Source organism: Stegostoma tigrinum, chromosome 34, assembly GCF_030684315.1.
Source record: "Stegostoma tigrinum isolate sSteTig4 chromosome 34, sSteTig4.hap1, whole genome shotgun sequence".
Taxonomy (NCBI): domain Eukaryota; kingdom Metazoa; phylum Chordata; class Chondrichthyes; order Orectolobiformes; family Stegostomatidae; genus Stegostoma; species Stegostoma tigrinum.
In genome coordinates this window covers 18361426-18386401 of record NC_081387.1, presented here as the reverse complement: position 1 = coordinate 18386401, position 24976 = coordinate 18361426, and the positions used below count along the sequence as shown (strand labels likewise).

The 24976-nt window shown below is 42.5% G+C and overlaps 1 protein-coding gene across 1 annotated transcript; it reads right to left on the bottom strand.

Moving 5' to 3' along the window:
- Positions 1 to 14830: 14830 nt before the first annotated feature.
- On the bottom strand, positions 14831 to 20700 carry LOC132206255 (P2Y purinoceptor 6-like). The gene is made up of 2 exons (XM_059639640.1): positions 20623 to 20700; positions 14831 to 17174 (listed from the first exon to the last, which is right to left on the bottom strand). Exon 2 carries the CDS (start codon positions 17077 to 17079, stop codon positions 16267 to 16269), a length of 813 nt encoding a protein of 270 aa, XP_059495623.1. The 5' UTR covers positions 17080 to 17174; positions 20623 to 20700; the 3' UTR covers positions 14831 to 16266.
- Between the last annotated feature and the right edge of the window lie 4276 nt (positions 20701 to 24976).

Sequence of the window (24976 nt, the reverse complement as noted above, 5' to 3'; positions counted from 1 at the left end):
ACTACAGACTTTCTGTAAATAGAAAGCAATTAACACAGACAAATATTGCCAATTAAGGTTGGAGATTAGAGTATTTATAACGAGAAATAGAGAAATGACAGAGATTCATAATAATTACTGTCAGTCTGTCTGTTCAGAAAATGATATGAGGAGTTTCAGACAAATTAAGTCGGTCAAAGGGACTAAAGAACTGAGAAAGGTTACTGTTAATGCAAAAAGAGGTCCCAGACAAACTCATGGAGCTGAAGTTTAGCAAATCTCTGGGACCTAAAAGTTGACATTCTAGAGGTTGGAAAGAATTAGTGAGGAAATTCTGGATATAGTGCCGATCATCTCTTAAACTCTATGGCTTTTGGAATGGTACTGACAGATAGACAATGTTACAAATGTGATCCCAGGAAACACAGAACTACGATACTGTTAGCCTGATATGAGTGGTAAGAAAAATGCTGAATATATTCTAAACAATGTGGTCACTGCACACACAGTAAGTAATAACATGATTGGACTCAATTGCTGTAGATTTACAACATTTAATCAGTTTTGACAAAGTTTTTGAGCTATTTGGGGATGCTTCCAGCAGAGTAGATATTGGAGGCAGGGAATGGACACAGTATGTAGCTAATGTCTTTTTCTCGGGGGTGGAGGGTGGAGTTGGAAGCTACTGGGGATAGGTTTAAAGCGAGAGGGGAAATTTTTGAAAAGAACTTGAAAAGTAACATTTTCATGCAGAGGGTGGTGCCTGTATGGAATGAGCTGCGAGAGGGAGTGGTGGATGCAGATATGATTACAACATTTCGAAGGCATAGAACATAAAGGTACAGCACAGTACAGGCCCTTCAGCCCATGATGATGTGCCGAACTTTTACACTAAACCTAAGGTGTATCTAACATCCACCCCTATCTTATACTATCATCCATATGCGTGTCTAATAGCTGCAACAATGCTCCGAACGTGGCTGATTCCACTGCCATCTCTGACAAGGCATGCCAAGCCCCTACCACTCTTTGAATAAAGAACCTACCTCGGATGTCTTCCCTATAACTACCTGGCCCCTTGTAATAGCGACCCTCACCCTAGGAATGAGTCTCTGGCTGTGCACTCTATCTATAGCTCTGATCATTTTGGACACCTCTATTAAGTCACCTCTCATCCTTCATCATTCGAAAAAGAAAAGCCCGAGCTCTCTCAACCTTTCCTCATAAGACCTACCCTCCATTCCAGGGAATATCCTGGTAAATCTCGTCTGCACCGCTTCCAACTCATCCACATCCTTTCCATAATGAACATAGAACATAGAACATAGAAAAGTACAGCACAGTACAGGCCATTCAGCCCACGATGTTGTGCTGTGGAATAATCCCAATCCAAAATTAAAATAACCTAACCAACATTCCCCTCAATTCACTGCTGTCCATGTGCATGTCCAGCAATCGCTTAAATGTCACTCTGCTTCCACAACTACCACTGGCAAAGTATTCCATGTGCTCACAACTCTCTGGCTATCGACTCTATCCATGCCTCTCATTACCTTGCAGACCTCGATCAGGTCACCTCTCTTCCTCCTTCTCTCCAGAGAGAAAAGTCCAAGCTCAGTCAACCTCTCCTTGTAAGACAAGCCCTCCAGTCCACGCAGCAACCTGGCAAACCTCCTTTGCACCCTCTCCAAAGCCTCCACATCTTTCCTATAATAGGGCGACCAGAACTGGACACAATATTCCAAGTGTGGTCTCACCAGGGTTTTGGAGAGCGGCAGCAAAACCTCGCGGCTCTTAAACTCGATCCCCCTGTTGATGAAATCCAAAACACCATATGCTTTCTTAACAACCTGATCCAACTGGGAGGCAACTTTGAGGGAGCTATGCACTTGAACACCAAGATCCCACTGTTCCTCCACACTGCCGACAATCCTGCCTTTAATCCTGTATTCAGCATATAAGTTCGACCTTCCAAATTGCATCACTTCGCATTTATCCAGGTTGAACTCCATCTGCCATTTCTCAGCCCAGCTCTGCATACTGTCAATGTCTCGCTGAAGCCTGCAAAGCCCTCGATACTATCAATGGCACTTCCAACCTTTGTGTCATCAGCAAACATACTAACCCACCCCTCAACCTCCTCATCCAAGTCATTTATAAAAGCTACAAAGAGCAAAGGCCCAAGAACAGATCCCTGCAGGACACAACTCAGCACTGACCTCCAGGCAGAATACTTACCATCTACAACCACTCTCTGCCTCCTGTCAGCCAACCAATTCAGAATCAACACAGCCAAATCACCCTGAATCCCATACCTCCTGACTTAATGAATGAGCCTGCCATGGGGAACCTTATCAAATGCCTTACTGAAGTCCATTATGAGGCGACCAGAACTGGACACAATACTCAGACGTGAGAGATAATGGGAACTGCAGATGCTGGAGAATTCCAAGATAATAAAATGTGAGGCTGGATGAACACAGCAGGCCAAGCGGCATCTCAGGAGCACAAAAGCTGACGTTTCGGGCCCAGACCCTTCATCAGAGAGGGGGATGGGGAGAGGGAACTGGAATAAATAGGGAGAGAGGGGGAGGCGGACCAAAGATGGAGAGTAAAGAAGATAGGTGGAGGGAGTATAGGTGGGGAGGTAGGTAGGGGATAGGTCAGTCCAGGGAAGATGGACAGGTCAAGCAGGTGGGATGAGGTTAGTAGGTAGAGGGGGGTGCGGCTTGGGGTGGGAGGAAGGGATGGGTGAGAGGATGAACCGGTTAGGGAGGCAGAGACAGGTTCGTCTGGTTTTGGGATGCAGTGAGTGGGGGGGAAGAGCTGGGTTGGTTGTGTGGTGCAGTGGGGGGAGGGGACGAACTGGGCTGGTTTAGGGATGCAGTAGGGGAAGGGGAGATTTTGAAACTGGTGAAGTCCACATTGATACCATTAGGCTGCAGGGTTCCCAGGCAGAATATGAGTTGCTGTTCCTGCAACCTTCGGGTGGCATCATTGTGGCACTGCAGGAGGCCCATGATGGACATGTCATCTAGAGAATGGGAGGGGGAGTGGAAATGGTTTGCGACTGGGAGGTGCAGTTGTTTGTTGCGAACTGAGCGGAGGTGTTCTGCAAAGCGGTCTCCAAGCCTCCACTTGGTTTCCCCAATGTAGAGGAAACCACACCGGGTACAGTGGATGCAGTATACCACATTGGTATAATGTGGTATAATGCATCCACTGTACCCGGTGTGGCATCCTCTACATTGGGGAAACCAAGCGGAGGCTTGGAGACCGCTTTGCAGAACACCTCCGCTCAGTTCGCAACAAACAACTGCACCTCCCAGTCGCAAACCATTTCCACTCCCCCTCCCATTCTCTAGATGACATGTCCATCATGGGCCTCCTGCAGTGCCACAATGATGCCACCCGAAGGTTGCAGGAACAGCAACTCATATTCTGCCTGGGAACCCTGCAGCCTAATGGTATCAATGTGGACTTCACCAGTTTCAAAATCTCCCCTTCCCCTACTGCAACCCTAAACCAGCCCAGTTCGCCCCCTCCCCCCACTGCACCACACAACCAACCCAGCTCTTCCCCCCCACTCACTGCACCCCAAAACCAGTCCAACCTGTCTCTGCCTCCCTAACCGGTTCTTCCTCTCACCCATCCCTTCCTCCCACTCTAAGCCGCACCCCCCTCTACCTACTAACCTCATCCCACCTCCTTGACCTGTCCGTCTTCCCTGGACTGACCTATCCCCTCCCTACCTCCCCAGCTATACTCTCTCCACCTATCTTCTTTACTCTTCATCTTCGGTCCGCCTCCCCCTCTCTCCCTATTTATTCCAGTTCCCTCTCCCCATCCCCCTCTCTGATGAAGGGTCTAGGCCCAAAACGTCAGCTTTTGTGCACCTGAGATGCTGCTTGGCTTGCTGTGTTCATCCAGCCTCACATTTTACAATACTCAGACGTGGCTGTACCAGGATTTTGTATAGCTGGAGCATAACCTCACGGCTCATGAACTCAATCCCTCTATTAATGAAAGCTCACACACCATATGCCTTCTTAATAACTCTATCCACCTGGGTGGCAACTTTCAGGGAACTATGAACATGAACCCCAAGATCACTCTGCTCCTCCACACTGCCAATAATCTTCCCGTGAACCTTGTATTCTGCTTTCAAGTTCATCCTTCTGAAATGAATCACCTCACACCTTTCAGGGTTAAACTCCATCTGCCACTTCTCAGCCCAGCTCTGCATCCTATCAACATTTCTTTGTAACGTAGAACAGCCCTGCGTAATATCCATAGCTTGACACACCTTTGTGTAGTCAGTGAAGTTACTCATTCACCTTTCCACACCTTCATCCAAATCATTGACAAAAATCTCACATAGAAGAGGACCAAGAACAAATCCTTGCAGTGCACTTCTCGTAACTGACACCATGTTGAATATTTCCTGTCCACTACCACTTCTCAAGGTCTTCTAAGCGTCAGCCAATTCTGAATCCAATCTACCAGATTTCCTCCTATCTCATGCCTCCTTAATTTCTGCATGAGCCTACTATGGGAACCTTATTGAACACTTTACTTAAATCCATGTATACTTCATCTATGTGTTTGGTCACCTCTTCAAAGAATTCACTAAGGTTTGTCTGGCATGATCTACCCCTCACAAACCCAAACTGACTATCATGAATCAAACAGAGCCTATCCAAGTGATCATAGATCCTATCTCTCAGACACTTTTACAATAATTTACTCACCACTGATGTAAGAATAACTGGCCTGTAATTTCCAGGGTTATCCTATTCCCTTTTTTGAACAAGAGAATGACGTTTGCCACTGTCCAATCTTCTGGCACTATGTCTGTTGGTAATGTACACAAAAAGATCATCGCCAAAGGCGCTGCGATCTCATCCTTCACTTCCCATAGAATACTTTGTTCAATCCCATCAGGCCCAGGGGACTTATCTATCTTCAAGTTCCATAAAATTCACAGGACGCCTTCCTTACTGACATCCACATCCTCCAGCCAACCATGTTTCACACTGTTCTCCCCTACAACTAGGTGCAACCCAGCTGTGAATACCGAAGAAAAGTATTCATTAAGGACCTCTTCAATCTCTTTAGGCTTCGTGCACAAATTCCCTTTACAATCCTTGTTCGGCCCTACCATTTCTCTGGTCATTCTCTTTGTCCTCACGTACATGTTAAAAGCCATGGGGGATTTCCTTGATCCTATCTGCGAAGGTTTTCTCATGCCCCCTTCTCGCTTTCCAAATACTTTCTTCAGATCCTTCCTGGCTAACTTGTATCCCTCTCGAGCCTTTCCCGATCCTTATTTCCTAAACCTGAGATAAGTATCCTTCTTCCTCTTAACTACTCATTCAATCTCACTTGAGAGCCAAGGCTCCCCCACTTGACTGCATCGCCCCCTGCCTGAGAGGGACAAACATATCGAGCACACGGAGTATGCATTCCTTAAACAATCTCTACATTTCAATAGTGCACTTCCCGGACAGCATCTGTTCCCATTTTATGTTATCCAGCTCTTGCCTAACAGAATTATAATCACCCTTCCCCCAATTATAAGCCTCACCCTGCTGTATTTACCTATCCTTTTCCATGACTGTTGCAAAATTAACAAATGCTATGATCGCTACTACCGAAATGGTCTCCTATCAACACGTCTAACACCTGGCCCGGTTCATTGCCAAGCACCACATCCAAAGTGGCCTCTTCTCATGTTGATATGTCTACCTGCTGTGTCAGGAACCCTTTCTGAACACACTGGACAAAGTCCGCTCCATCTAAACTATTACAACTAAGAAGTTTCCAATCAAAATTTGGAAGGTTAGCATCCAGTCTGTTATGCTAACTGAACAACCTTGGAAGTGTTTTGGACCATATGGGTCAAATGTTGGAAAATGGGACTAGGTCAGATTGGGATGGCTGGTTGGCGCGGAATCATTGGACCAAAGAGTATGTTTCTGAGCTGTATGTCTCTATGATGCTCAGAAGGTTGCAAATCAATGATTAATGTTGACTGATGATACAACTTGTCTTCCAGGAAGCTTAGTGAAAGAGAAAATGTGAATTGTCAGCAAACAGAGAGAATACAATCCAATTCCACTATATTGTGTTGGATTAAAGAATTACTAAATAAATGGCAAAGTTGTGACAGGAACAGTGTAACAAGTACCCATTGATTTTATTTTGCAAAATTCCCTGGTTATTCAAAAATATTGGCCTCATTGGGGGTGAACCAGGTGAAATAAGAAATCTAAGATGCTTCCTGACTATATTGTCCCCAATATATTTCAGGCCAATAGCATTAGAAAGGATGAGATGAGTCTTTGGAATAGGGATGTGATTTGGAAATTCAGTTCTTTGACACAATCTTCAAACAAAAAATCATCACGTAAGATGAAGAAAAATAACGAGAGGCTGACATGTTTACTTTATCTTTGCCAACGGAAAATCAATGCCTGAATTAAGAGATGTACCAAGCAGCCTACTCACATACTGAGTCAGAAGAAGAAACAATCTAATTATATCATGGACAAAGTGTGAATGAGGAAATCGGGACTGCATTAAGTACCTTAAGGACTAGCACACAGACCAAATGATAGTAGAAAATATTAGAGTTATCGTTAGTTACAATTTTGTAGAACAGATAGAAAAGATCGAGGTGAATCAAGACTGTCTTGCAATCAATATAGAACATAGAACATTGCACAATACAGCTCAGTACAGGCCATTCGCCCCACTATATTGTGCCATACTATTAGCCAACTAAGATCAAACGCTACATTATACTATCATTCATGTGCCTGTCCAAAGGTTGCTTACAAGTTTCCAAAGTATCTGACTCAGCTACCACTGCCAGCAGCGCATTCCACACACCCACCACTCTCTGTGGAAAGAACATACCTCTACCATCTCTCCTATACCTTCCTCCAGTCACCTTAAAATTATGTCCCCTTGTAATAGTCATTTCAGCCCTCGGAAAAAGTCTCTGGCCATCCACTCCATCTATGCCCACCATTATCTTGTATACCTCTATCAAGTCACCTCTCATCCTTCTTCCCTTCAATGAAAAATCCCCTAGCTCCCTCAATCTTTCCTGATAATACCTGCCCTTCAGTTCAGGCAGCATCGTTGCAAATCTTCCCTGCACCATCACTAAAAATTCCTCATCATTCTTATATTGAGGTGACCAGAACAGAAGAAAATATCCCAAATGTGGTCTGATCAGGGCTTTATAGATCTGCAGCATAATTTTGCGGCTCTTAAACTCAATTCCCCTGCCAATGAAAATCAAAATTCACCAGCGAATGAAAGCCAATTTTGAAGTTCTTTCAGAAAAGTTGGTCAGCTGTGAAGGGAGCCAGTGGCTGACTGTAGTTTGAGATCCAGAACCTATTTTATGAGCTGCTACGTCAAAGGCTGTTGCAGCAAATGAAGCCTCATATTATAGCGAATGACATATTGACACGGGAAAAATATTGGCTTGCTAACAGGAAGCAGAGAGAAGGCATAAATAGACAATTTCCTGGTGGCAATATATGACAAGTGCTGAGGCCTCAACCTTTGTACTATTTATTTAAATCACATGGAGTTAAACCATCGCTAAATTTGCTTTTCTGACAAAAATAGGTCGAAAGTTAAATTGTCCTGAGGGCATAAGGTAGCTATTAAAAGATCGAGACAAGTTAAGCACTGGCAATGATATGGAAAACAAAAGAGAACATGAAAAACGTGAAATTGTCAACTTTGTCAGGAAGAAATTGAAAAAAGAAAACGCCTTTTTTCAGTGATGAGATGATAGAGCTCTGAGATGCAGAGGGATCGGGTTGTTTGAATGTTTGAATTTCAAAATGATAGTATCGAGGTGTAGCAAGGCATGAGATTAAAAAAGACAGAGTTATCATTTATTGTGAGGGGAATGGAATGCAAAGTAAAATGGCTACTTTTAAGCTTTTTAAAAACATTTTCATGACTCTGAGATTAGTGGGATGATTTCCAGTGCCCCATTTCCAATCGAGATGTTAGCAGGACAATGAACTTCAGTTTAATATTTCAATTGTACCTATGTGTACACTGATGATGAAGAAACATCGTCATTTTTCTTTTTCTACCTGTCTAGGTCTAGTCAACTATGATGTGAACATTACATACCATTGTCAATGACTCTATGTATTCACTTATTTGTTGGAAAGTTGCTTATTTTGGTCAGATTCATGCTGGGCTCATTAATAAGGCACATTATATTCTCACAAATTACAGAAAAAAAACTCGATTCCTTTAAAATTAATTAAACAGATCAAAAGCTCATTGAGAAAGTTGGATAAATACTTGTTCAGGAGTAGAGAATGGTGGAAAATCAGAAATGAAGCAATCACTGAGGCAAGATAACAAAGTGTGAAGCTGGATGAACACAGCTGGCCAAGCAGCATCTCAGGAGCACAAAAGCTGACGTTCCGGGCCGAGACCCTTCATCAGCATCTGCAGTTCCCATTATCACTGATACAATCACTTATGCAGTTGGTTTGACTCTTGTTACAAACAATTCAGAAAACAGATTTACAACACATGTCAGGTGACCAAAAAAGAAAAAAAAATCAACTGGTGTCACATATTAGATTCTTCAAGCAGTTATTTCAGGAGGCAATCAAGACATTGAGGCTCCCAGATTAGCTGAATTTCGACAAAAGCAGATTTCAGGAGAATCTGAAATAACGACAGAAATGATCATCAACACATATCAGGTCAGTCAGCATCTGTGGTGCGAGAGCAAAAAAGACTGACTGAAAGAGGGAACGATTGAGGGACAGAGAAAATGAAACAGGAAGAAAGTGAGAGGGGTGCAAAGAGGGGAAGACTGAGATGAAGCAAAAAAAGAGAGAGAAAGCGAGAGAAGAAGCAAGGAAGGAAAGAAGGAGTTCCTGACCGAAGGGGGAATGGAGGGAAGGTAACAATGAAAAGAGAAGGGAAGTAATGGGGAAGGAAAGAAGGAAGAGAGAAAGGAAAGAAGGAAGGAAGAGAGGAAGTAAGGATCAAAGAGAGAAAGTAAGGAAGGAAAGAGCAAAGAGAGAAAGAAAGGATGGAAGAAGGAAGGGGCTAAAGAAGGAAGGAATGAAGGAACGAACAAAGAGAGAAAGCAAAGAAGGAATTGAGGAATGGGAGGAGGGAAGATGGTGGGAGGGAAGAAGGAAGGAAGAGAGGAAGAAGGATGGCAAATACCAAGGAAGAAAGGGGGAGGAGAAGGAAGGAACAAACAAATGAACAAATGAAAGAAGAAAGGAACAAGTCCGGTTCTTTGAAGCTACAAATTATACATTTCATTTATAAGGATGTATCTTGCAATTATACACTGCACAGAGGCATGGTTTCCTTCATTATAAGAACATTTGTGAAATTACGCTTATCCTTCACAAATTGTGAGAAAACTGTCAGCGGCAATAGATTGATGGCATTCGAAGTTCTGGACACATATTGGATGACCTTTGAAACAACCTATTTCATATCAAGATACAGGCTTGTTTTGAGCCTGTGATTAATGTTTATTAAGCAATACTAATATGCGGGAACATTGAGTTTTGGTTTTCATTGTGAGAAGCAAAAAGCTGCTGTTGTTGGTACTGCAGGCTCACAGCGCCAGGGACCTGGGTTCAATTCCACCTTCGGGTGACTGTCTTTCTGGAGTTTGCATGTTCACCCAGCGCCTGCATGGATTTCCTCTGCGTGCTCCAGCATCCTCCTACAGTCCAAAGAATTGCAGGTTTGGTGGATTGGCTATGATAAAATGCCCATTTTGTCTAGGGTAGGATGCTCTTCACAGGGTTGGTTGTAGACTCAAATGGCCTGCTTCTGCATTGTCGGGATGATATCACAGATGACTTGTTTTTAGTAAGCATCAGAAAAAGATGTTCTTTCTCATTCAGTGAAAACACAATTTTGAAAAACCATGCGACTGAAGTAAAGTGATTTGACAAGCTATCTGGTGACCTGTTTGCTTAAATGCTCCCTTTAAGATGTTTGCCCCAGAACAAGCTGGTTGGTGTTTCCCATTTTCCTGAGGTTATCAGAAATGTAAATTGAGGGCTTTTTAGTTATTCGATGAAACGTTAACATTGTGATGGCCCAGGAGTACAAAACTGAATATCATCTTATGTTCCCAGTGGATCATGAGAATGCATCAGTTGATTTCCATTCTGTCATCCATATCACAGTCAAGACTTTCAGTAGGTCTGGAGTCCAAATGTTGGTAGAATATACAGTAAACACTGGCTTCACCAACAAATCCTTCGAAACCCATTCTTCCTAGTATCTGCCATGAGAATTTAACTCCGCAACTCAGATCTCTAACTCAGTCCAATCCACACCTCAATCAAGAGCCTCAAGGCTTTCATCATTTTCAAGATCAACTTTGGGATTTTGAGAGACAGTGAACATCATGTGTGTGGAATGATCATCCAGCAGATGTATTTGTGATGTTTAAAAGGCATTTAGATAATTACATGAATAAGAAATATTTAGAGGAATCGGCCAAGTGCAGTCACTTGGGACTGGCACAGCTTGGGATCATAGTCGGCATGGGTAGGTTGGACTAAGAGGCCTGTTTCCATGCTGTTTGAATCTATGATTCTAACGTCTTTCTTGAAGGGCATTAAACCATCAGTTGGGTAAAATTAGGGAGTAATGATCATTGAGGGATCAAGCGACATTTGCAACAATGAAGGTGAATTGATGACGTGCACAGAATAAATAGATATGATCAGATTGCCATAATGGAGTCATGGCTGCAGGGTGACCAAAATTTGAAACTGAGTATCTTTGGGTAAAGATGAACAGCATGAACTGTAATAAACTACAAAAGGTGACAATAATTGATTAGGGCTGCTTCTAGAACACAAAACAGCAGTGACAGTTTGGAAAAGATATTAGTTAGGATACGAGAGGTGCATGTAACAAAGGGGATGCAATAACATTGGGTGAGTATAATTCACGTATAAACTGGGTAAATCTAATGCTGGTACAATGGAGACAAACTCCTGGAATATTTATTTTATTCTTTTGTGGGATGCTGGCTGGCTCAGATTCATTGCATCTCCCTAAATGCTCATGTGCTGACTGACTTGCGAGGCCATTTTAGAATCACCCATACTGCTGTCAGTATGGAGGTGTATGTCGGCCACGCCGGGTACCAAAAGGATTCTGTGAACCAAATGGGCTCTACTTCATTCAGAAATAGTGAAATTGGTGCAATTAGGGTAGACGTTTATTGAATTTAAATGACAGCATCTGCCACATTTACCCCTCTTGCCACATTTATCGGCTACAAATCTTTGACCAGGTTCTCGAGAACTTTGGTGCTGTTCTGGTGCTTTACAAAGAAAATGATTGAAATTGTCCCTTGGTGGTATATAGACTATGGCTGTAAAAAAGGACACATCTTGCCGACGACATTTTCATTCATAACTATCAAACTAGTACACATTGAAGTACTACTGTTGAAATTATTTTAATGTCAGCATATTGTCACTCTCTCATTAGAGAGAGACAAGACTGGTGGTGAGTTTGAGCTCTGGGTCACCATGCCTGAGGCAAGGGGACAGACTGAGGATTAGAAATCTTTCATGTTAACCTCAGCTGGTCATGGGAATTGAACTGACATTGTTAGCATCACAGAGCTACCATTCAAGCTGCAAAACATCTGAAGAATCATTTTCAGTTCTTCCTTCTGCGTGCTGATATGGGGCATAGATAATGGTTATTCATGTCCAGAATATTTAATTTAATACTTCCCAGCTTTGGAATTTGCAGCACACTGGGTTACTTTCAAACACGTTGCATCTGATGAAGCTCTTTCAATCATCGACGTGTTTTAACTCTCATCTTTTCATCAAAGTCTCTCCAGATATCCTCCCTTCTGATGAGCAAGCTTCCGCTGCCCTCTCTTTTAAAACTTCCCCAATATTGACGTCAGCATTGGACACATACCACATGGAATAATGATCAAAAACGGACTACTATCGACGCTAGATAATAAAATGTGAGGCTGGATGAACACAGCAGGCCAAGCAGCATCTCAGGAGCACAAAAGCTGACGTTTCGGGCCTAGACCCTTCATCAGAGCTCGCTTCGGGCCTAGACCTTTATTTTTTTTTCTTGGAATTCTCCAGCATCTGCAGTTCCCATTATCTCTGCTACTATCGACGCTTTTGTCTTTCGCTTTGAAGCTGGATAAAAGAATTTATTATTCACCTTGAATTTTCCCCGAAACTCTCCCTCCCTTTGAGATATTTACTGAACATAAAATATGGTGACAGCCAATCCAGTCCTTTCACTTCACAGTCACAGGGTCATTGGATCAAGTCCCGTGCTTAGCCATCAATGTAATGAAGAAGGTGGAATCCCTGTACAATATTGCGTGATAGTCTGATAGTTGACTGCCAGATTAAATTGTATATTTTCTGAGGGTGAATAGCTAGCCCAGAATTAATTACCATTTCTTACCTACCCCGAAGTATATTATGATTATCTGCCTGCTCAAACTGTTGCATTCTCTGGACATGAGATAGGGAATTCCAAGATTTTGATCCAGCAACACTGAAGGCACTGTGATATATTTCCCAATCAGGATGGCGAGTGGCTTACAGGGGAAATTGCACATGGTGGTTTTACTTTGTATGGTCTATACTTGTCCTTCGAGATGGAAGAGGTCATGTTGATTTGATAAGGTTCCCCATGGAAGGCTCATTCAGAAGGTCAGGAGGAATGGGATACAGGGGAACTTAGCTGCTTGGATACAGAATTGGCTGGCCAACAGAAGACAGCGAGTGGTAGTAGAAGGAAAATATTCTGCCTGGAAGTTAGTGGTGAGTGGGGTTCCACAGGGCTCTGTCCTTGGGCCTCTACTGTTTGTAATTTTTATTAATGACTTGGACGAGGGAATTGAAGGATGGGTCAGCAAGTTTGCAGACGACACCAAGGTCGGAGGTGTCGTTGACAGTGTAGAGGGCTGTTGTAGGCTGCAGCGGGACATTGACAGGATGCAGAGATGGGCTGAGAGGTGGCAGATGGAGTTCAACCTGGATAAATGCGAGGTGATGCATTTTGGAAGGTCGAATTTGAAAGCTGAGTACAGGATTAAGGATAGGATTCTTGGCAGCGTGGAGGAACAGAGGGATCTTGGTGTGCAGATACATAGATCCCTTAAAATGGCCACCCAAGTGGACAGGGTTGTTAAGAAAGCATATGGTGTTTTGGCTTTCATTAACAGGGGGATTGAGTTTAAGAGTCGTGAGATCTTGTTGCAGCTCTATAAAACTTTGGTTAGACCGCACTTGGAATACTGCGTCCAGTTCTGGGCGCCCTATTATAGGAAAGATGTGGATGCTTTGGAGAGGGTTCAGAGGAGGTTTACCAGGATGCTGCCTGGACTGGAGGGCTTATCTTATGAAGAGAGGTTGACTGAGCTCGGTCTCTTTTCATTGGAGAAAAGGAGGAGGAGAGGGGACCTAATTGAGGTATACAAGATAATGAGAGGCATAGATAGAGTCGATAGCCAGAGACTATTTCCCAGGGCAGAAATGGCTAGCACGAGGGGTCATAGTTTTAAGCTGGTTGGTGGAAAGTATAGAGGGGATGTCAGAGGCAGGTTCTTTACGCAGAGAGTTGTGAGAGCATGGAATGCGTTGCCAGCAGCAGTTGTGGAAGCAAGGTCATTGGGGTCATTTAAGAGACTGCTGGACATGCATATGGTCACAGAAATTTGAGGGTGCATCCATGAGGATCAATGGTCGGCACAACATTGTGGGCTGAAGGGCCTGTTCTGTGCTGTACTGTTCTATGTTCTATGTTCTATGTTCTATGTTTTCATAAAGCATTCTCTCTGGATCTTCGATGAATTTCTAAAGAGCGTGATAGTACACACTACTGTTATTTTGCGCCAGTGGACGAAATGGATGCTTGTGGATGTGATGTCAGTTAAGAGGGTTGTTTTATGCTGGACACTTTGACCTTCTTGAGCATTAATGGAGCTGCACTGACTGAGGCAACTGGGGAAACTCAGCCATCCCCCTGACTCAAGCCTTAAAGAAAGTGAACTGAATTTGGGAAAAATAGGAGATTCGTTTCTTGCCACAGTTTTTTTCTAGTCTCTGACCTGCTCTTGTAGCCACTGTGTGTATGTAATTATAACTTGAGTCCAGTTGAATTTATGGCCAGTGGTAACCTCTAGGACATTGATACTGGGGATTCAGTGATGGTAATATTATGGAATGCCAAGGGATAGCATTTTCTCTCTTACTGGTGATGATCATTGCCTGACATTTATTTGGCACAAATGTAGTAACTTCTTGTCAACCCAATCCTGATATCGTAGAGATCTTGTTGCATTCGAACATGGGCTACGAATGAATCTGCAGAGTCATGAATGGAACTGAATTTTGTGCAATCATCAGTGTTCACCACATCTTCTGACCAAAAGATGAAGGGAGGATCATTGATGGAATAATTTATAATCCAACCACACAATCCCAAGGAACACCTGGAGTAATGTACTAGAGCTGAAATGACTGGCTTCCAACAACCACAACTCTTTTCCAGTGTACCAAGCAGGACTCCAACCAGCAGAGTGTTGCTGACACCAAGTCCTATTTAGTCAAGTTTAGCTCAGACGCCTTCATGTTATATATGGACAAATCTGGCTGGCCTTGATGTCAAAGACAGTCACACTCAACTCATGTTTCCATGTTGCTGAGTTGTCCATTTCTACAAAGGTTTTCCAAGGTTAATTTGCAGCCACAAACCTCAGGGTAATTCCTCAAGCAACTTTATTCAGTTTTCTTCTTGCATGCATACAATTGGCTTTGTTCAAATACAAGTTTAAGGTTTTGCATTCGACTCATTAAGACTCTCTCAAGCTTAATGTGGAATCCAGTCGTATTATCATCATGAATTCCCAAAGTACCACTTATGAAAAGATTGTTAAGTCATATTGCTGTAAAATGCAATATGGATCTAGAACTATGGTAAATGCTTGCCTTGTTGCCATTGTCCCTCATCAAGTCCATTTCTTCAGATTTTCTGCCATAGTTTTCATTTGTCTATTCCACGCCTCCGAACAGTCTGTGCATTCCTTCTTGCATTTTACTGCAGTGCTCGTCAGTCACACTGAGGATGGGTAGGATATTTCACACTAATCAGTGTGGAAGGAAATTCTTTCGAGACTAACCAACAGAACCATTCTAATTTTTTAATCTAACTTCAGATTTCCATAAAATCGCTTGGCCAAATGATTGAGTTATCAGATTCCAGCAGTTGAAGCTGGTTTGTCAATGACCTTCTCACCACCGTAAGGTCAAAATGTCAGATTTTGTTGATGCTGTTATTGTTGTTCATTGCATAATGTTCCACATCATTCACAACTACACAGAGACAAGAGCAGTCATAACGTCAGAATGTCATATAGCACGGAAAAAGGCCCTAGAGTCCAACTCCTCCATGCCAATCTGGTTGCCAAAACTAAACTCGTTTCATTTGCAAGTATTTGGCCCATATCCCACTGAAGCTTTCCTATTCAAGAATCTGTCTAAACCTCTTTTCAAAGATTGAAATTTTACTCTCTATTCATCCTCACCTGGCCTGGCTAAATGTGGTTTACTCTGGACCGCCCTCTGGGGATGCTGGCCCAACCCTCATTCTGTGAGTGAACAAGGCAGGGTGGGAACCTCTTCAACACAATCTGTATGACAGCCAAACTGTGAAAACCGATCAAACTCTGCAATTGTGGTCTCACTAAGGTATGGTGTAAAATTACTGGAAGTCCCAGCATCTGCTGATATTTGAACCAGCCTGGTCATGTATATTATACTGCAATGCTGGAGCAGGTGGAGCTTAGCCCAAGCGTTTACGATCAAATGTGTTACATTGAAAATTATAAAAACAAATGATGTCCAAATGTATTTTCTACAGTTGGAGACATGGTCATTACCAACTCAGTAAGCATCTCTTGAGCAGTTGGCTGTGGGCCTGATTTCACGTGTGTGGACAAAGAGGGTAGAAAACCTTCCCTGAAGGGCATGAACTCTGAGATGACAATTAACCTTCAGACTTGATAATTATGATTGGCTACATAATCACCGTTATGTGAGATTTTTATTGACTGGGAATTTCACTAATTGGCAAGACATGATTTGAAACTGTGTTCATGGGTTGATAGGTTCGGCTTCAGGATTACTGACCCACTGAGATTATCACTTGATCACCACCTCGCCCGGCAAATATAAATTATTTGTGTAGCTTACGCAGCAGAGAATAGGGAGATTTCACCAGATTCTTCATCTCCTCTCTGAATCTCCTTTGGGTCAGTGTGTAAATACAAGTGTTTGTGCAGGAGCTGGTGCACATCAGCAGGAACGTTGCCCTAAGTGCCAAAGAGAATGAGGTTGAACCTTGGTAAGCCAGAAGGCTGGTGAAGCCGACACAAATGTGGATGACAGAGATGGGCACCGACAGCACTACAAAGCTCCCAGAGATGGTGAAAAGCAAAACAATGGAGGTCCTCCTACTCTTCAGTTCATGGTCGCTGCTCAGCTTCCCAACGCCATCACTGCTGCTACTCTTCAGGGCTCGGCGAGCTCTGTTGGCTACTAGGATGTGCCGGGCAGTAAGAGAATTCAACAACAGGAACAGGGGAATAGGAAGAAATGTGCTTGAGAAACTGGTCACCCACCGATGAGCAGCCCAAATCGGTGAAGTCAGGTAACCAGTAATGGTCTGGCAGCCCCACTGCACTTTGTTAAGAATGTAAGTGGATTTGTAGCGAAAAGACAAGGGAATGTTGACCAAAATGATAAGCACAGTTATGGTGCATATGACCACGTTGGCCATTCTTTCAGTGCAATATCTCATCTTTAATTTGTTGAGGCAAATTGCTACAAAGCGGTCAAAGGTGAAGGCTGTGGTAAACCAGGTGGAGAGTTGGATGCTCAGCCCTTGCAGGAAAGCACTGAGTCTGCAGACAGGAGTGTAGTTCAGCAGCGAGCTCGGGAAATGATAATTAATGATTTGGCTCACAATCACATTGAAGACAATGACCATCAGATCTCATGTTGCCATGGCAGTCATATAACGAGTGATTCCTCTGGAAAGTCCGCACTTCTCTTGAGAAAGAATCAACATTGTCATCAGGTTCGCTGAAAAGAAAATCTGGATTTTGAGATGGATCAAAACATGCAACAGAGATGCACAATGTTAGAAATTTGAAGAGGTTGTGGGGGGGGGGGCGGGCGCTCGCAAGACTGCTAATAATTATAGACTTGTACAACGATGAAAAATACTGACATCTCATTTGTAATGCAATATGTATATTATGAAAGTAATTGGAAGAGGATTTAACAAGGAGTATGTAAGTGGTTGCCTCATTGAACTTCGTGGTCTCCCGATTTCAAGAAAACAATTACTATTGCTTTAGAAACAGCCCAGGGAAGGTTTCCATGTCTCATTCCAAGGTTTAAAGTCCTGCTTTGTGAAGGAAAGTTATGTTTGGATTCATTTGAGTCGAGAAGAATATGAGGTGATCTCAATGAAACATTTGATATTTTGAGTGGAATGGAATAATTGTAACATCAGGAGGTAGTTTCCTCTTGATGGGAGACATATAAAATACGGGACGTCATTTAGGGATGAGCAGTTTCCTGTTTCAAACATAAATATGGAGAGTTCCATTTCTATACTGTCAGAAATTGGTTATTATGCAAAATCCTGCTACCCTGATGGGGCACGGGACTTGGGCCCATCAGACTGAGTTAGATCAACTTTGGATACACCAGGGAGTCGAGAGTTATGGAAAGCAGGTAGGATGACGGAGCTCACTGAGATCAGCCATGATCTGATTAAAATTTGGAAGATGCTCTAGAGGCCAAAAGGCCTACTCCTGCTCTTATTTCACGTGTTCCTAGATTCCTTTTCTATGGCTAATGTCTTAGAAAAAGCGTTATCTTTTTGAAGTGTCTGACACTGCCATCAAGAATTCGTCCATCTCAGCCTTAAATGTACATGAGGATTCTGCTTCCACAGCTCTGCCTGTGTCAAGGAGTTCCGAACATTCACAATCCTTTGAGAGAAAAGGTTCCTCCTCAACATCAGTCTGAAATTGGGAGTTCATTTTTCTGAGATGATGTTCTTTCAAACATTTGAAAACAAAACAGTGAAGAAGAATGTTACAACAGCTTTGATCCACTGAGCAGGAATTTCAAGGATCACAAGGATGGGATCAAGAATTTCTGTCACAAGTGCTTGTGGTGCCCTTTCAGGTGAAAGCAGAAATAGCTAAATCACTCCCCCATGAGGAGAAACATTCTCTCATCATTTACCCTGTCACTCACATTAAGAATCACATATATCAAAATGAGATCACCTCTCGTTCTTCTCAACTCCAGTGAGTAGAGTCCCAAAATGTTTAACCTTAACTCATTATACAATCCTTCCACACCTGTGATCACCCTAACAAACCTTCTCTGATCTGCTAACTATAAAATGGTATCTTGCCCTCAATAACACGATCAATGCTACTCACAGACCTGCAGATCTGGCCTCAGCAGAACCTTGTATAACTGAAATGTGACGTCCCTCCTCTTATCGTTCAACTTGAACACAGACAACAACAAGTTCAACACTGGCTTCTTCCCCGCCAATATTAGACTGCTGAATAGATTCTCGAACTTCAAGTAATGTTGTTCTTGCTCATGGTGATCTTGCTTTGCGCACCCACTGTGCAGCTGTAACCTCGATGCTTCACTGTCTAAACATGCAATGATATGTATGTCCTTGTTTGCTCTGATCTGCCTGCACTGCTTGCACAACAAAGCTTTTCACTGTGCTCAGGTATATGTGACCATAATAAATCAAATCAAATCAACTCTTGAAAAAGGCCCAACATTTCATGACCCTCCATAATTACTGTCTCGACCTGTCTGCTATCTTTTTGTGTTTTGTGCACAAGAACCCAAAGTGCCTTTGTGTTTCAGCTTTTACAACGTTTCTCTATTTTGATAAAACTCAGTTGTTTTGTTCTACCTTACAAAACGAAAAACTTAAATTCTACCACATTTTATTTCAGTTGCCAGCTGATTGGCCCATTCTTAAACCATCGTTAAATCTCTGTGAAGTGCTTGTATCCCCCTCACAATCTGCCTTTTCCACTATGTTTTGTGTCATTTGACAACCTGGCTATTTCCTTCCTTTCTCCACTTCATTAATATGCATTGTAAACAGCTGCAATCCCAGCACTGACCCCCGTGTAGCCGCACTGATTCTGGATCGCCAACCTGAAAAAAGGAGCCATTATCCTCACTCATTGTTTCTTGGCCATTACTCAATTCTCTCTCCATACCAATGTACTACCTCCAGCAGCATGGGGCTCTAATCTCAGCACGTAACCTTTGGGAGGTACCTTGCTGAACACAAAGTTCAAATATAACATCCCTGTTGTTACCCCTTAATCCATTCTGATAGAGTCTTCCTGAAAGTATTCGAAACAATTTCTCTGACATGATTTCACTTTCATTATGTTGTGCTGAATCTGCTGGATGAGAATGGGATTTGCCAAATATTCTGCTCTCCCATCTTTACTAATTGTTTCCAATATGTTTTCACCAATGCATTGAGTTACTTATTGCCTCCCACCTGTTTTGAGTGGGATGGCACATTGACAGCTATCTAAATATCTGGCACTGCTCCAGATTCCAAGGATTTTAGGAAACGGCAACCAATGCATTCACTATCTCGGCAGATATCTGTTGTTTGGTACTAGGATGCAAGCCATCAGAGTCAAGGAACTTATTTGCCTTCAACATCATTCAGTTTTCTCATCCGCCTTCCTTAGTGATTAAGATCAGACTCAATTTCTCCATCAAATTATTTCAAATTAATTGCATGTTCGAAGTATGTTCCGATGTACAGAGTGATGCAAACTATCTGGATAAGTTCTATGCCATCTCCTTGTTCCTTGTGACTATCGCCCCAACTCATTTTCTAAAGGGTACGTGTTTACTTTGATCATGGTCTTCCTTTTTGCATATTTAAAGGAGCTCTTACTGTCAGTTTTTATCATGCTTGCTGCCTTGCTCTCATAGTTTATTTTCTTGCTCATGATTATCATTTTTCTTACTTTGCTGAATTTGAAATTTATCCCGGTCCTCAGGGCTTTCAGTGATTTCTGCCTCTTTGTATGCTTTAACATTCACCTCAATAACTTCCTTGATTAGCCATGGCTGGTTTATCCCTCTCTGAGAATCTTTACTTCTTACTTGGGATGCATTTTTGCTGAAAGCCTTGAATTACCTCCTTAAATGTCTGCCATTTCTTGCTTACAGTTGTTTCTGCTAAACTATCAACCCAGTTCACGGTAGCTAACTCGTCATATCATTGTAATTCCCTTTACTCAGTTTAAACACAGATTTTTCCAAACCAGACACTTGCGATAGGACTAATTGCATTCAGTCCGAAACTGGTAGTGATGAAGTGCAGACAAACTCAGCAATAAGCAGGCGATCTATTCGTGGGATGTAGCTACAAATTGTAGAGGTGAAATTCAATGCAGAACGAGCAACAAAAAAGTTACAGATTTTTTTAACAACTTACCAGGAATTCCAAAGATTGCAAGAATGGGAAAAATAATTTCCATCGGAAGTGCCTGTAATCCCATTTTAAGGTGAAACCAGCAACAATCGAAATGAGGGTATGCATTGAAATGTACTCAATTTATACACAAGCGAAACCTCCCATGAAACAGTGAGCACATTTCAATAACCTCAACATTTCTAACAAACAGGTTATTGAGCATTATTCACCAAGAACTCTCGATCCGCAGGGAATCAGAGCCAGTGTCACCCAGTCCCCAGAGCAATGACTTCTGAGAAGCCCATGAGAAACCTAATTGCTGCAGTTCAACTTCAATCAGAGACTGAGAGTAAAGTAGCCCAGGAGGTAGATACAAAATATCACTTTTCACCCTTTTCAATCAATCTGTGCTATGACAGGGCTCTGGAGTCAGTGAGAATTGAAGACACGCCTTCTAGCCCAGAGAGAGGGATTCTACAATTGTGCCACATGAGCCCTCAGTCACAACTCTTTTTTTTCTCCGTTTAGTTACTGCATCTGTTCAACAATGAAATGGCGCTCTTAAGAGGCAGTTTGATATTCCATTAAAGTCATTTATGACATAATTTCTATGGCACACCAACAATAATGAAATAAATTACACTGGTTATCATAGCCACCATATTATATTGAAGTCTGTTTTGATCAGGAGGTTTGAACACATTGGTTTAATTGACATTTGCTCCTGCCAGCGTGCCCATTAAAATGTTGTTTTGGCCAGTCAAATGAATTATTTTTAATTAATACTGTTGTATTATTATGCCCCAAAAGAGCTGTTGAATTTAGGTTTACACAAAGTCTCTTCAAAAAAAAAGCGAAGATTGTGGTCAATATTAACGAGTCCCTCAAAAGTTATTTATATCTTAACATCATAAGAACTATGGACCTGCACATTTTGCACACCTCCCGACTCAATATAAGACTCAGTGTCTCTTTCTACACTGTAGACATGATTGACCATCACTCCATTATTTGTGAAAAATAACAGAGTTACCTACCTCTAACCTACCCCTGACAATAACACCAGAACTCGGGTCCACAAATAAGGAGTTGCCCATTTAAAATAAAGATGACAAGAAAAAGAAAATTCTCTGTGAGAGTTGGAAGGCTCTGAAATTCCATTCTTCAAAAGGCTGTGAGGGATATTTAAGTATTTTTCAAACAGCAGGTCGAGAGACTCTTGATTACCATGGGGATTAAAGTTTATTGAGGATGTACTGGAACGTAGAGTTGATGTTAAAATCAGATTAACCATTAACTTATTGAATGTCAAAGCAGGCTTGAAGGGCCGAGCAGCTAGGTTTTAGTATGAAAATATTCTGCCTGGAAGTAAGGAAAATATTCTGCCTGGAAGTAAGGAAAATATTCTGCCTGGAAGTCAGTGGTGAGTGGGGTTCCACAGGGCTCTGTCCTTGGGCCTCTACTGTTTGTAATTTTTATTAATGACTTGGACGAGGGAATTGAAGGATGGGTCAGCAAGTTTGCAGACGACACAAAGGTCGGAGGTGTCGTTGACAGTGTAGAGGGCTGTTGTAGGCTGCAGCGGGACATTGACAGGATGCAGAGATGGGCTGAGAGGTGGCAGATGGAGTTCAACCTGGATAAATGCGAAGTGATGCATTTTGGAAGGTCGAATTTGAAAGCTGAGTACAGGATTAAGGATAGGATTCTTGGCAGCGTGGAGGAACAGAGGGATCTTGGTGTGCAGATACATAGATCCCTTAAAATGGCCACCCAAGTGGACAGGGTTGTTAAGAAAGCATATGGTGTTTTGGCTTTCATTAACAGGGGGATTGAGTTTAAGAGTCGTGAGATCTTGTTGCAGCTCTATAAAACTTTGGTTAGACCGCACTTGGAATACTGCGTCCAGTTCTGGGCGCCCTATTATAGGAAAGATGTGGATGCTTTGGAGAGGGTTCAGAGGAGGTTTACCAGGATGCTGCCTGGACTGGAGGGCTTATCTTATGAAGAGAGGTTGACTGAGCTCGGTCTCTTTTCATTGGAGAAAAGGAGGAGGAGAGGGGACCTAATTGAGGTATACAAGATAATGAGAGGCATAGATAGAGTCGATAGCCAGAGACTATTTCCCAGGGCAGAAATGGCTAGCACGAGGGGTCATAGTTTTAAGCTGGTTGGTGGAAAGTATAGAGGGGATGTCAGAGGCAGGTTCTTTACGCAGAGAGTTGTGAGAGCATGGAATGCGTTGCCGGCAGCAGTTGTGGAAGCAAGGTCATTGGGGTCATTTAAGAGACTGCTGGACATGCATATGGTCACAGAAATTTGAGGGTGCATCCATGAGGATCAATGGTCGGCACAACATTGTGGGCTGAAGGGCCTGTTCTGTGCTGTACTGTTCTATGTTCTATGTTCTATGTTCTATGTATGTTCGTATGTTCAATCTCCATCTCATGTTCTCACAAGAAACTGACACTCCCATCATTTTTTCCTGGCATCAGCAGTCTTTTTTTTAATAGTTTCTCAAAATTTGAATTTCCTAACAGCAAATGTGGCTGCCAGCAGAAGTTTCAAGTTATCATAGCTCCTCTCACATTCCTGTGTACATTTAATTTTTTTTTTCATTTTACAATAAATTTCTGGAAGGAGCCACTTTTGTGCTGAAATTCAGAATGATCTTCTAATAGAATCCATTCGAGTCAGCGAATTTTGCTTTTCATCTTACAAACCAGGGGTAACACTTTAACCCTATTTTAACATTTCTAATTAAACAATCTGTCTGTCTCCTCGTAATCTTACATAATGTTGCAGAATCGAGCACACATTGCACAGTTCATGTACCTTATCGTCAGAATGTTTTTCCTCATCTCTGCCTTAAATCTGCTACTGCTTATCAGAGAAGGCCTACAATATGTAAACATGCCCACACTGACCCTCCAAAGAGCACGCCACCCAGACCCACCCCTGACCCTATGGGCTATTTAGAATAGCAAAACCAGCTGACATGCACATCTTTAGACTGTAGCACGAGGCCGGAGCACCCAGAGGAAACCCATGCAGACACAGGAAGTTCTGCTCCACACAGACAATTGCTCAAGGCTGGAATCAAAACTGGGTCCCTGGTGCTGTGAGGCAGCAGTGTTAAACACTGAGCCACCATACTTATCTTATTATGGTGACCACTCATTCTAGATAGACCCACATGAGGAAATTACTTTGGCAAGCATCAAAGATTGAAGAAACAGCAGTTTTTGCACGTCAATGACGTCTCATTCTGATTTTTACAAATGGGGATTTGGTCATGTGGGAATTCAGAAGGATATTGGAGGGACTGAATATCTCAGCGTATAATGAGTTTAAATGAGCACCAGGATGGATGAAAAAGCCAGAAAGCTGAAAATACTGAACTTGGAATGATACAGACAAAAGCACATGCATCAAATGAAATAATGCTAGGCATACAAAACCTCTTTGTTGGACTTTTATCTGGAAACCGGTTGCAGTTGTCAGAACGTTTAAGGAATACTCTGAATGAAGTGAATCTGGAAAAGGAATGAGCATTGATGGTGGCACGGTGGCTCAGTGGTTCGCACTGCAGCCTCACAGCACCAGGGACCCGGGTTCATTTCCATCCTCAGGCAACAGGCTGTGTAGAGTTTGCACATTCTCCCCGTGTCTGTGGGGTTTCCTCCGGATGCACCAGTTTCCTCCCATAGTCTAAAGATGTACAGGCTAGGTGGATCGGCCATGTTAAATTGCCGATAGTGTTCAGGGGTGTGTGGGCAAAAGGGGGATTAATTTTAATTTGCATGTTCTGACTATCTGACCGATGATATCCTCCTATAGGTTTACAGCTATTCCTCAGTCACACTGAGGAATAGAACAACCTACTTGTGCTGGATGTACAAGACTCTTGGAGATTCAGTCAGCAATTTGTATGGAAGAAAGGTATCCATAAACTGATCAACTGAATCACTCTAATTTTTCACCGAACTTCAAGATTCTGTTCGATCAATTGGTCAAACGATTGCTTCATCATTCGTGAGTAACTTATATTGATTCATTAATGGCCATCCCACCAGCATGAGATAAAGCCATAGAACATAGAACGTAGAACATTACAGCACAGTACAGGCCCTTTGGGGGGACTGTCATACCGATCTCAAGCCCATCTAATCTACACTATTCCTTGTATGTCCATAGTCTTGCTATTTTCATTGTTAATTGCAAAAAAATCATATAGAATATGAAGCAATCATACAATCATAGCATCACACAGCACTGGAAAAGACCATTAACTCCAACCCATCGATGATAACTAGTTTCCTCATCTGAACTATTCTCATTTGTGTGTAATTGGCTCATATTCCTCGAAAACCTT

What these genes read in the sequence shown, in the direction of transcription:
- LOC132206255 (XM_059639640.1), bottom strand. Translation starts at nt 17,079, where the DNA reads ATGGTCATTGTCTTCAATGTGATTGTGAGCCAAATCATTAATTATCAT.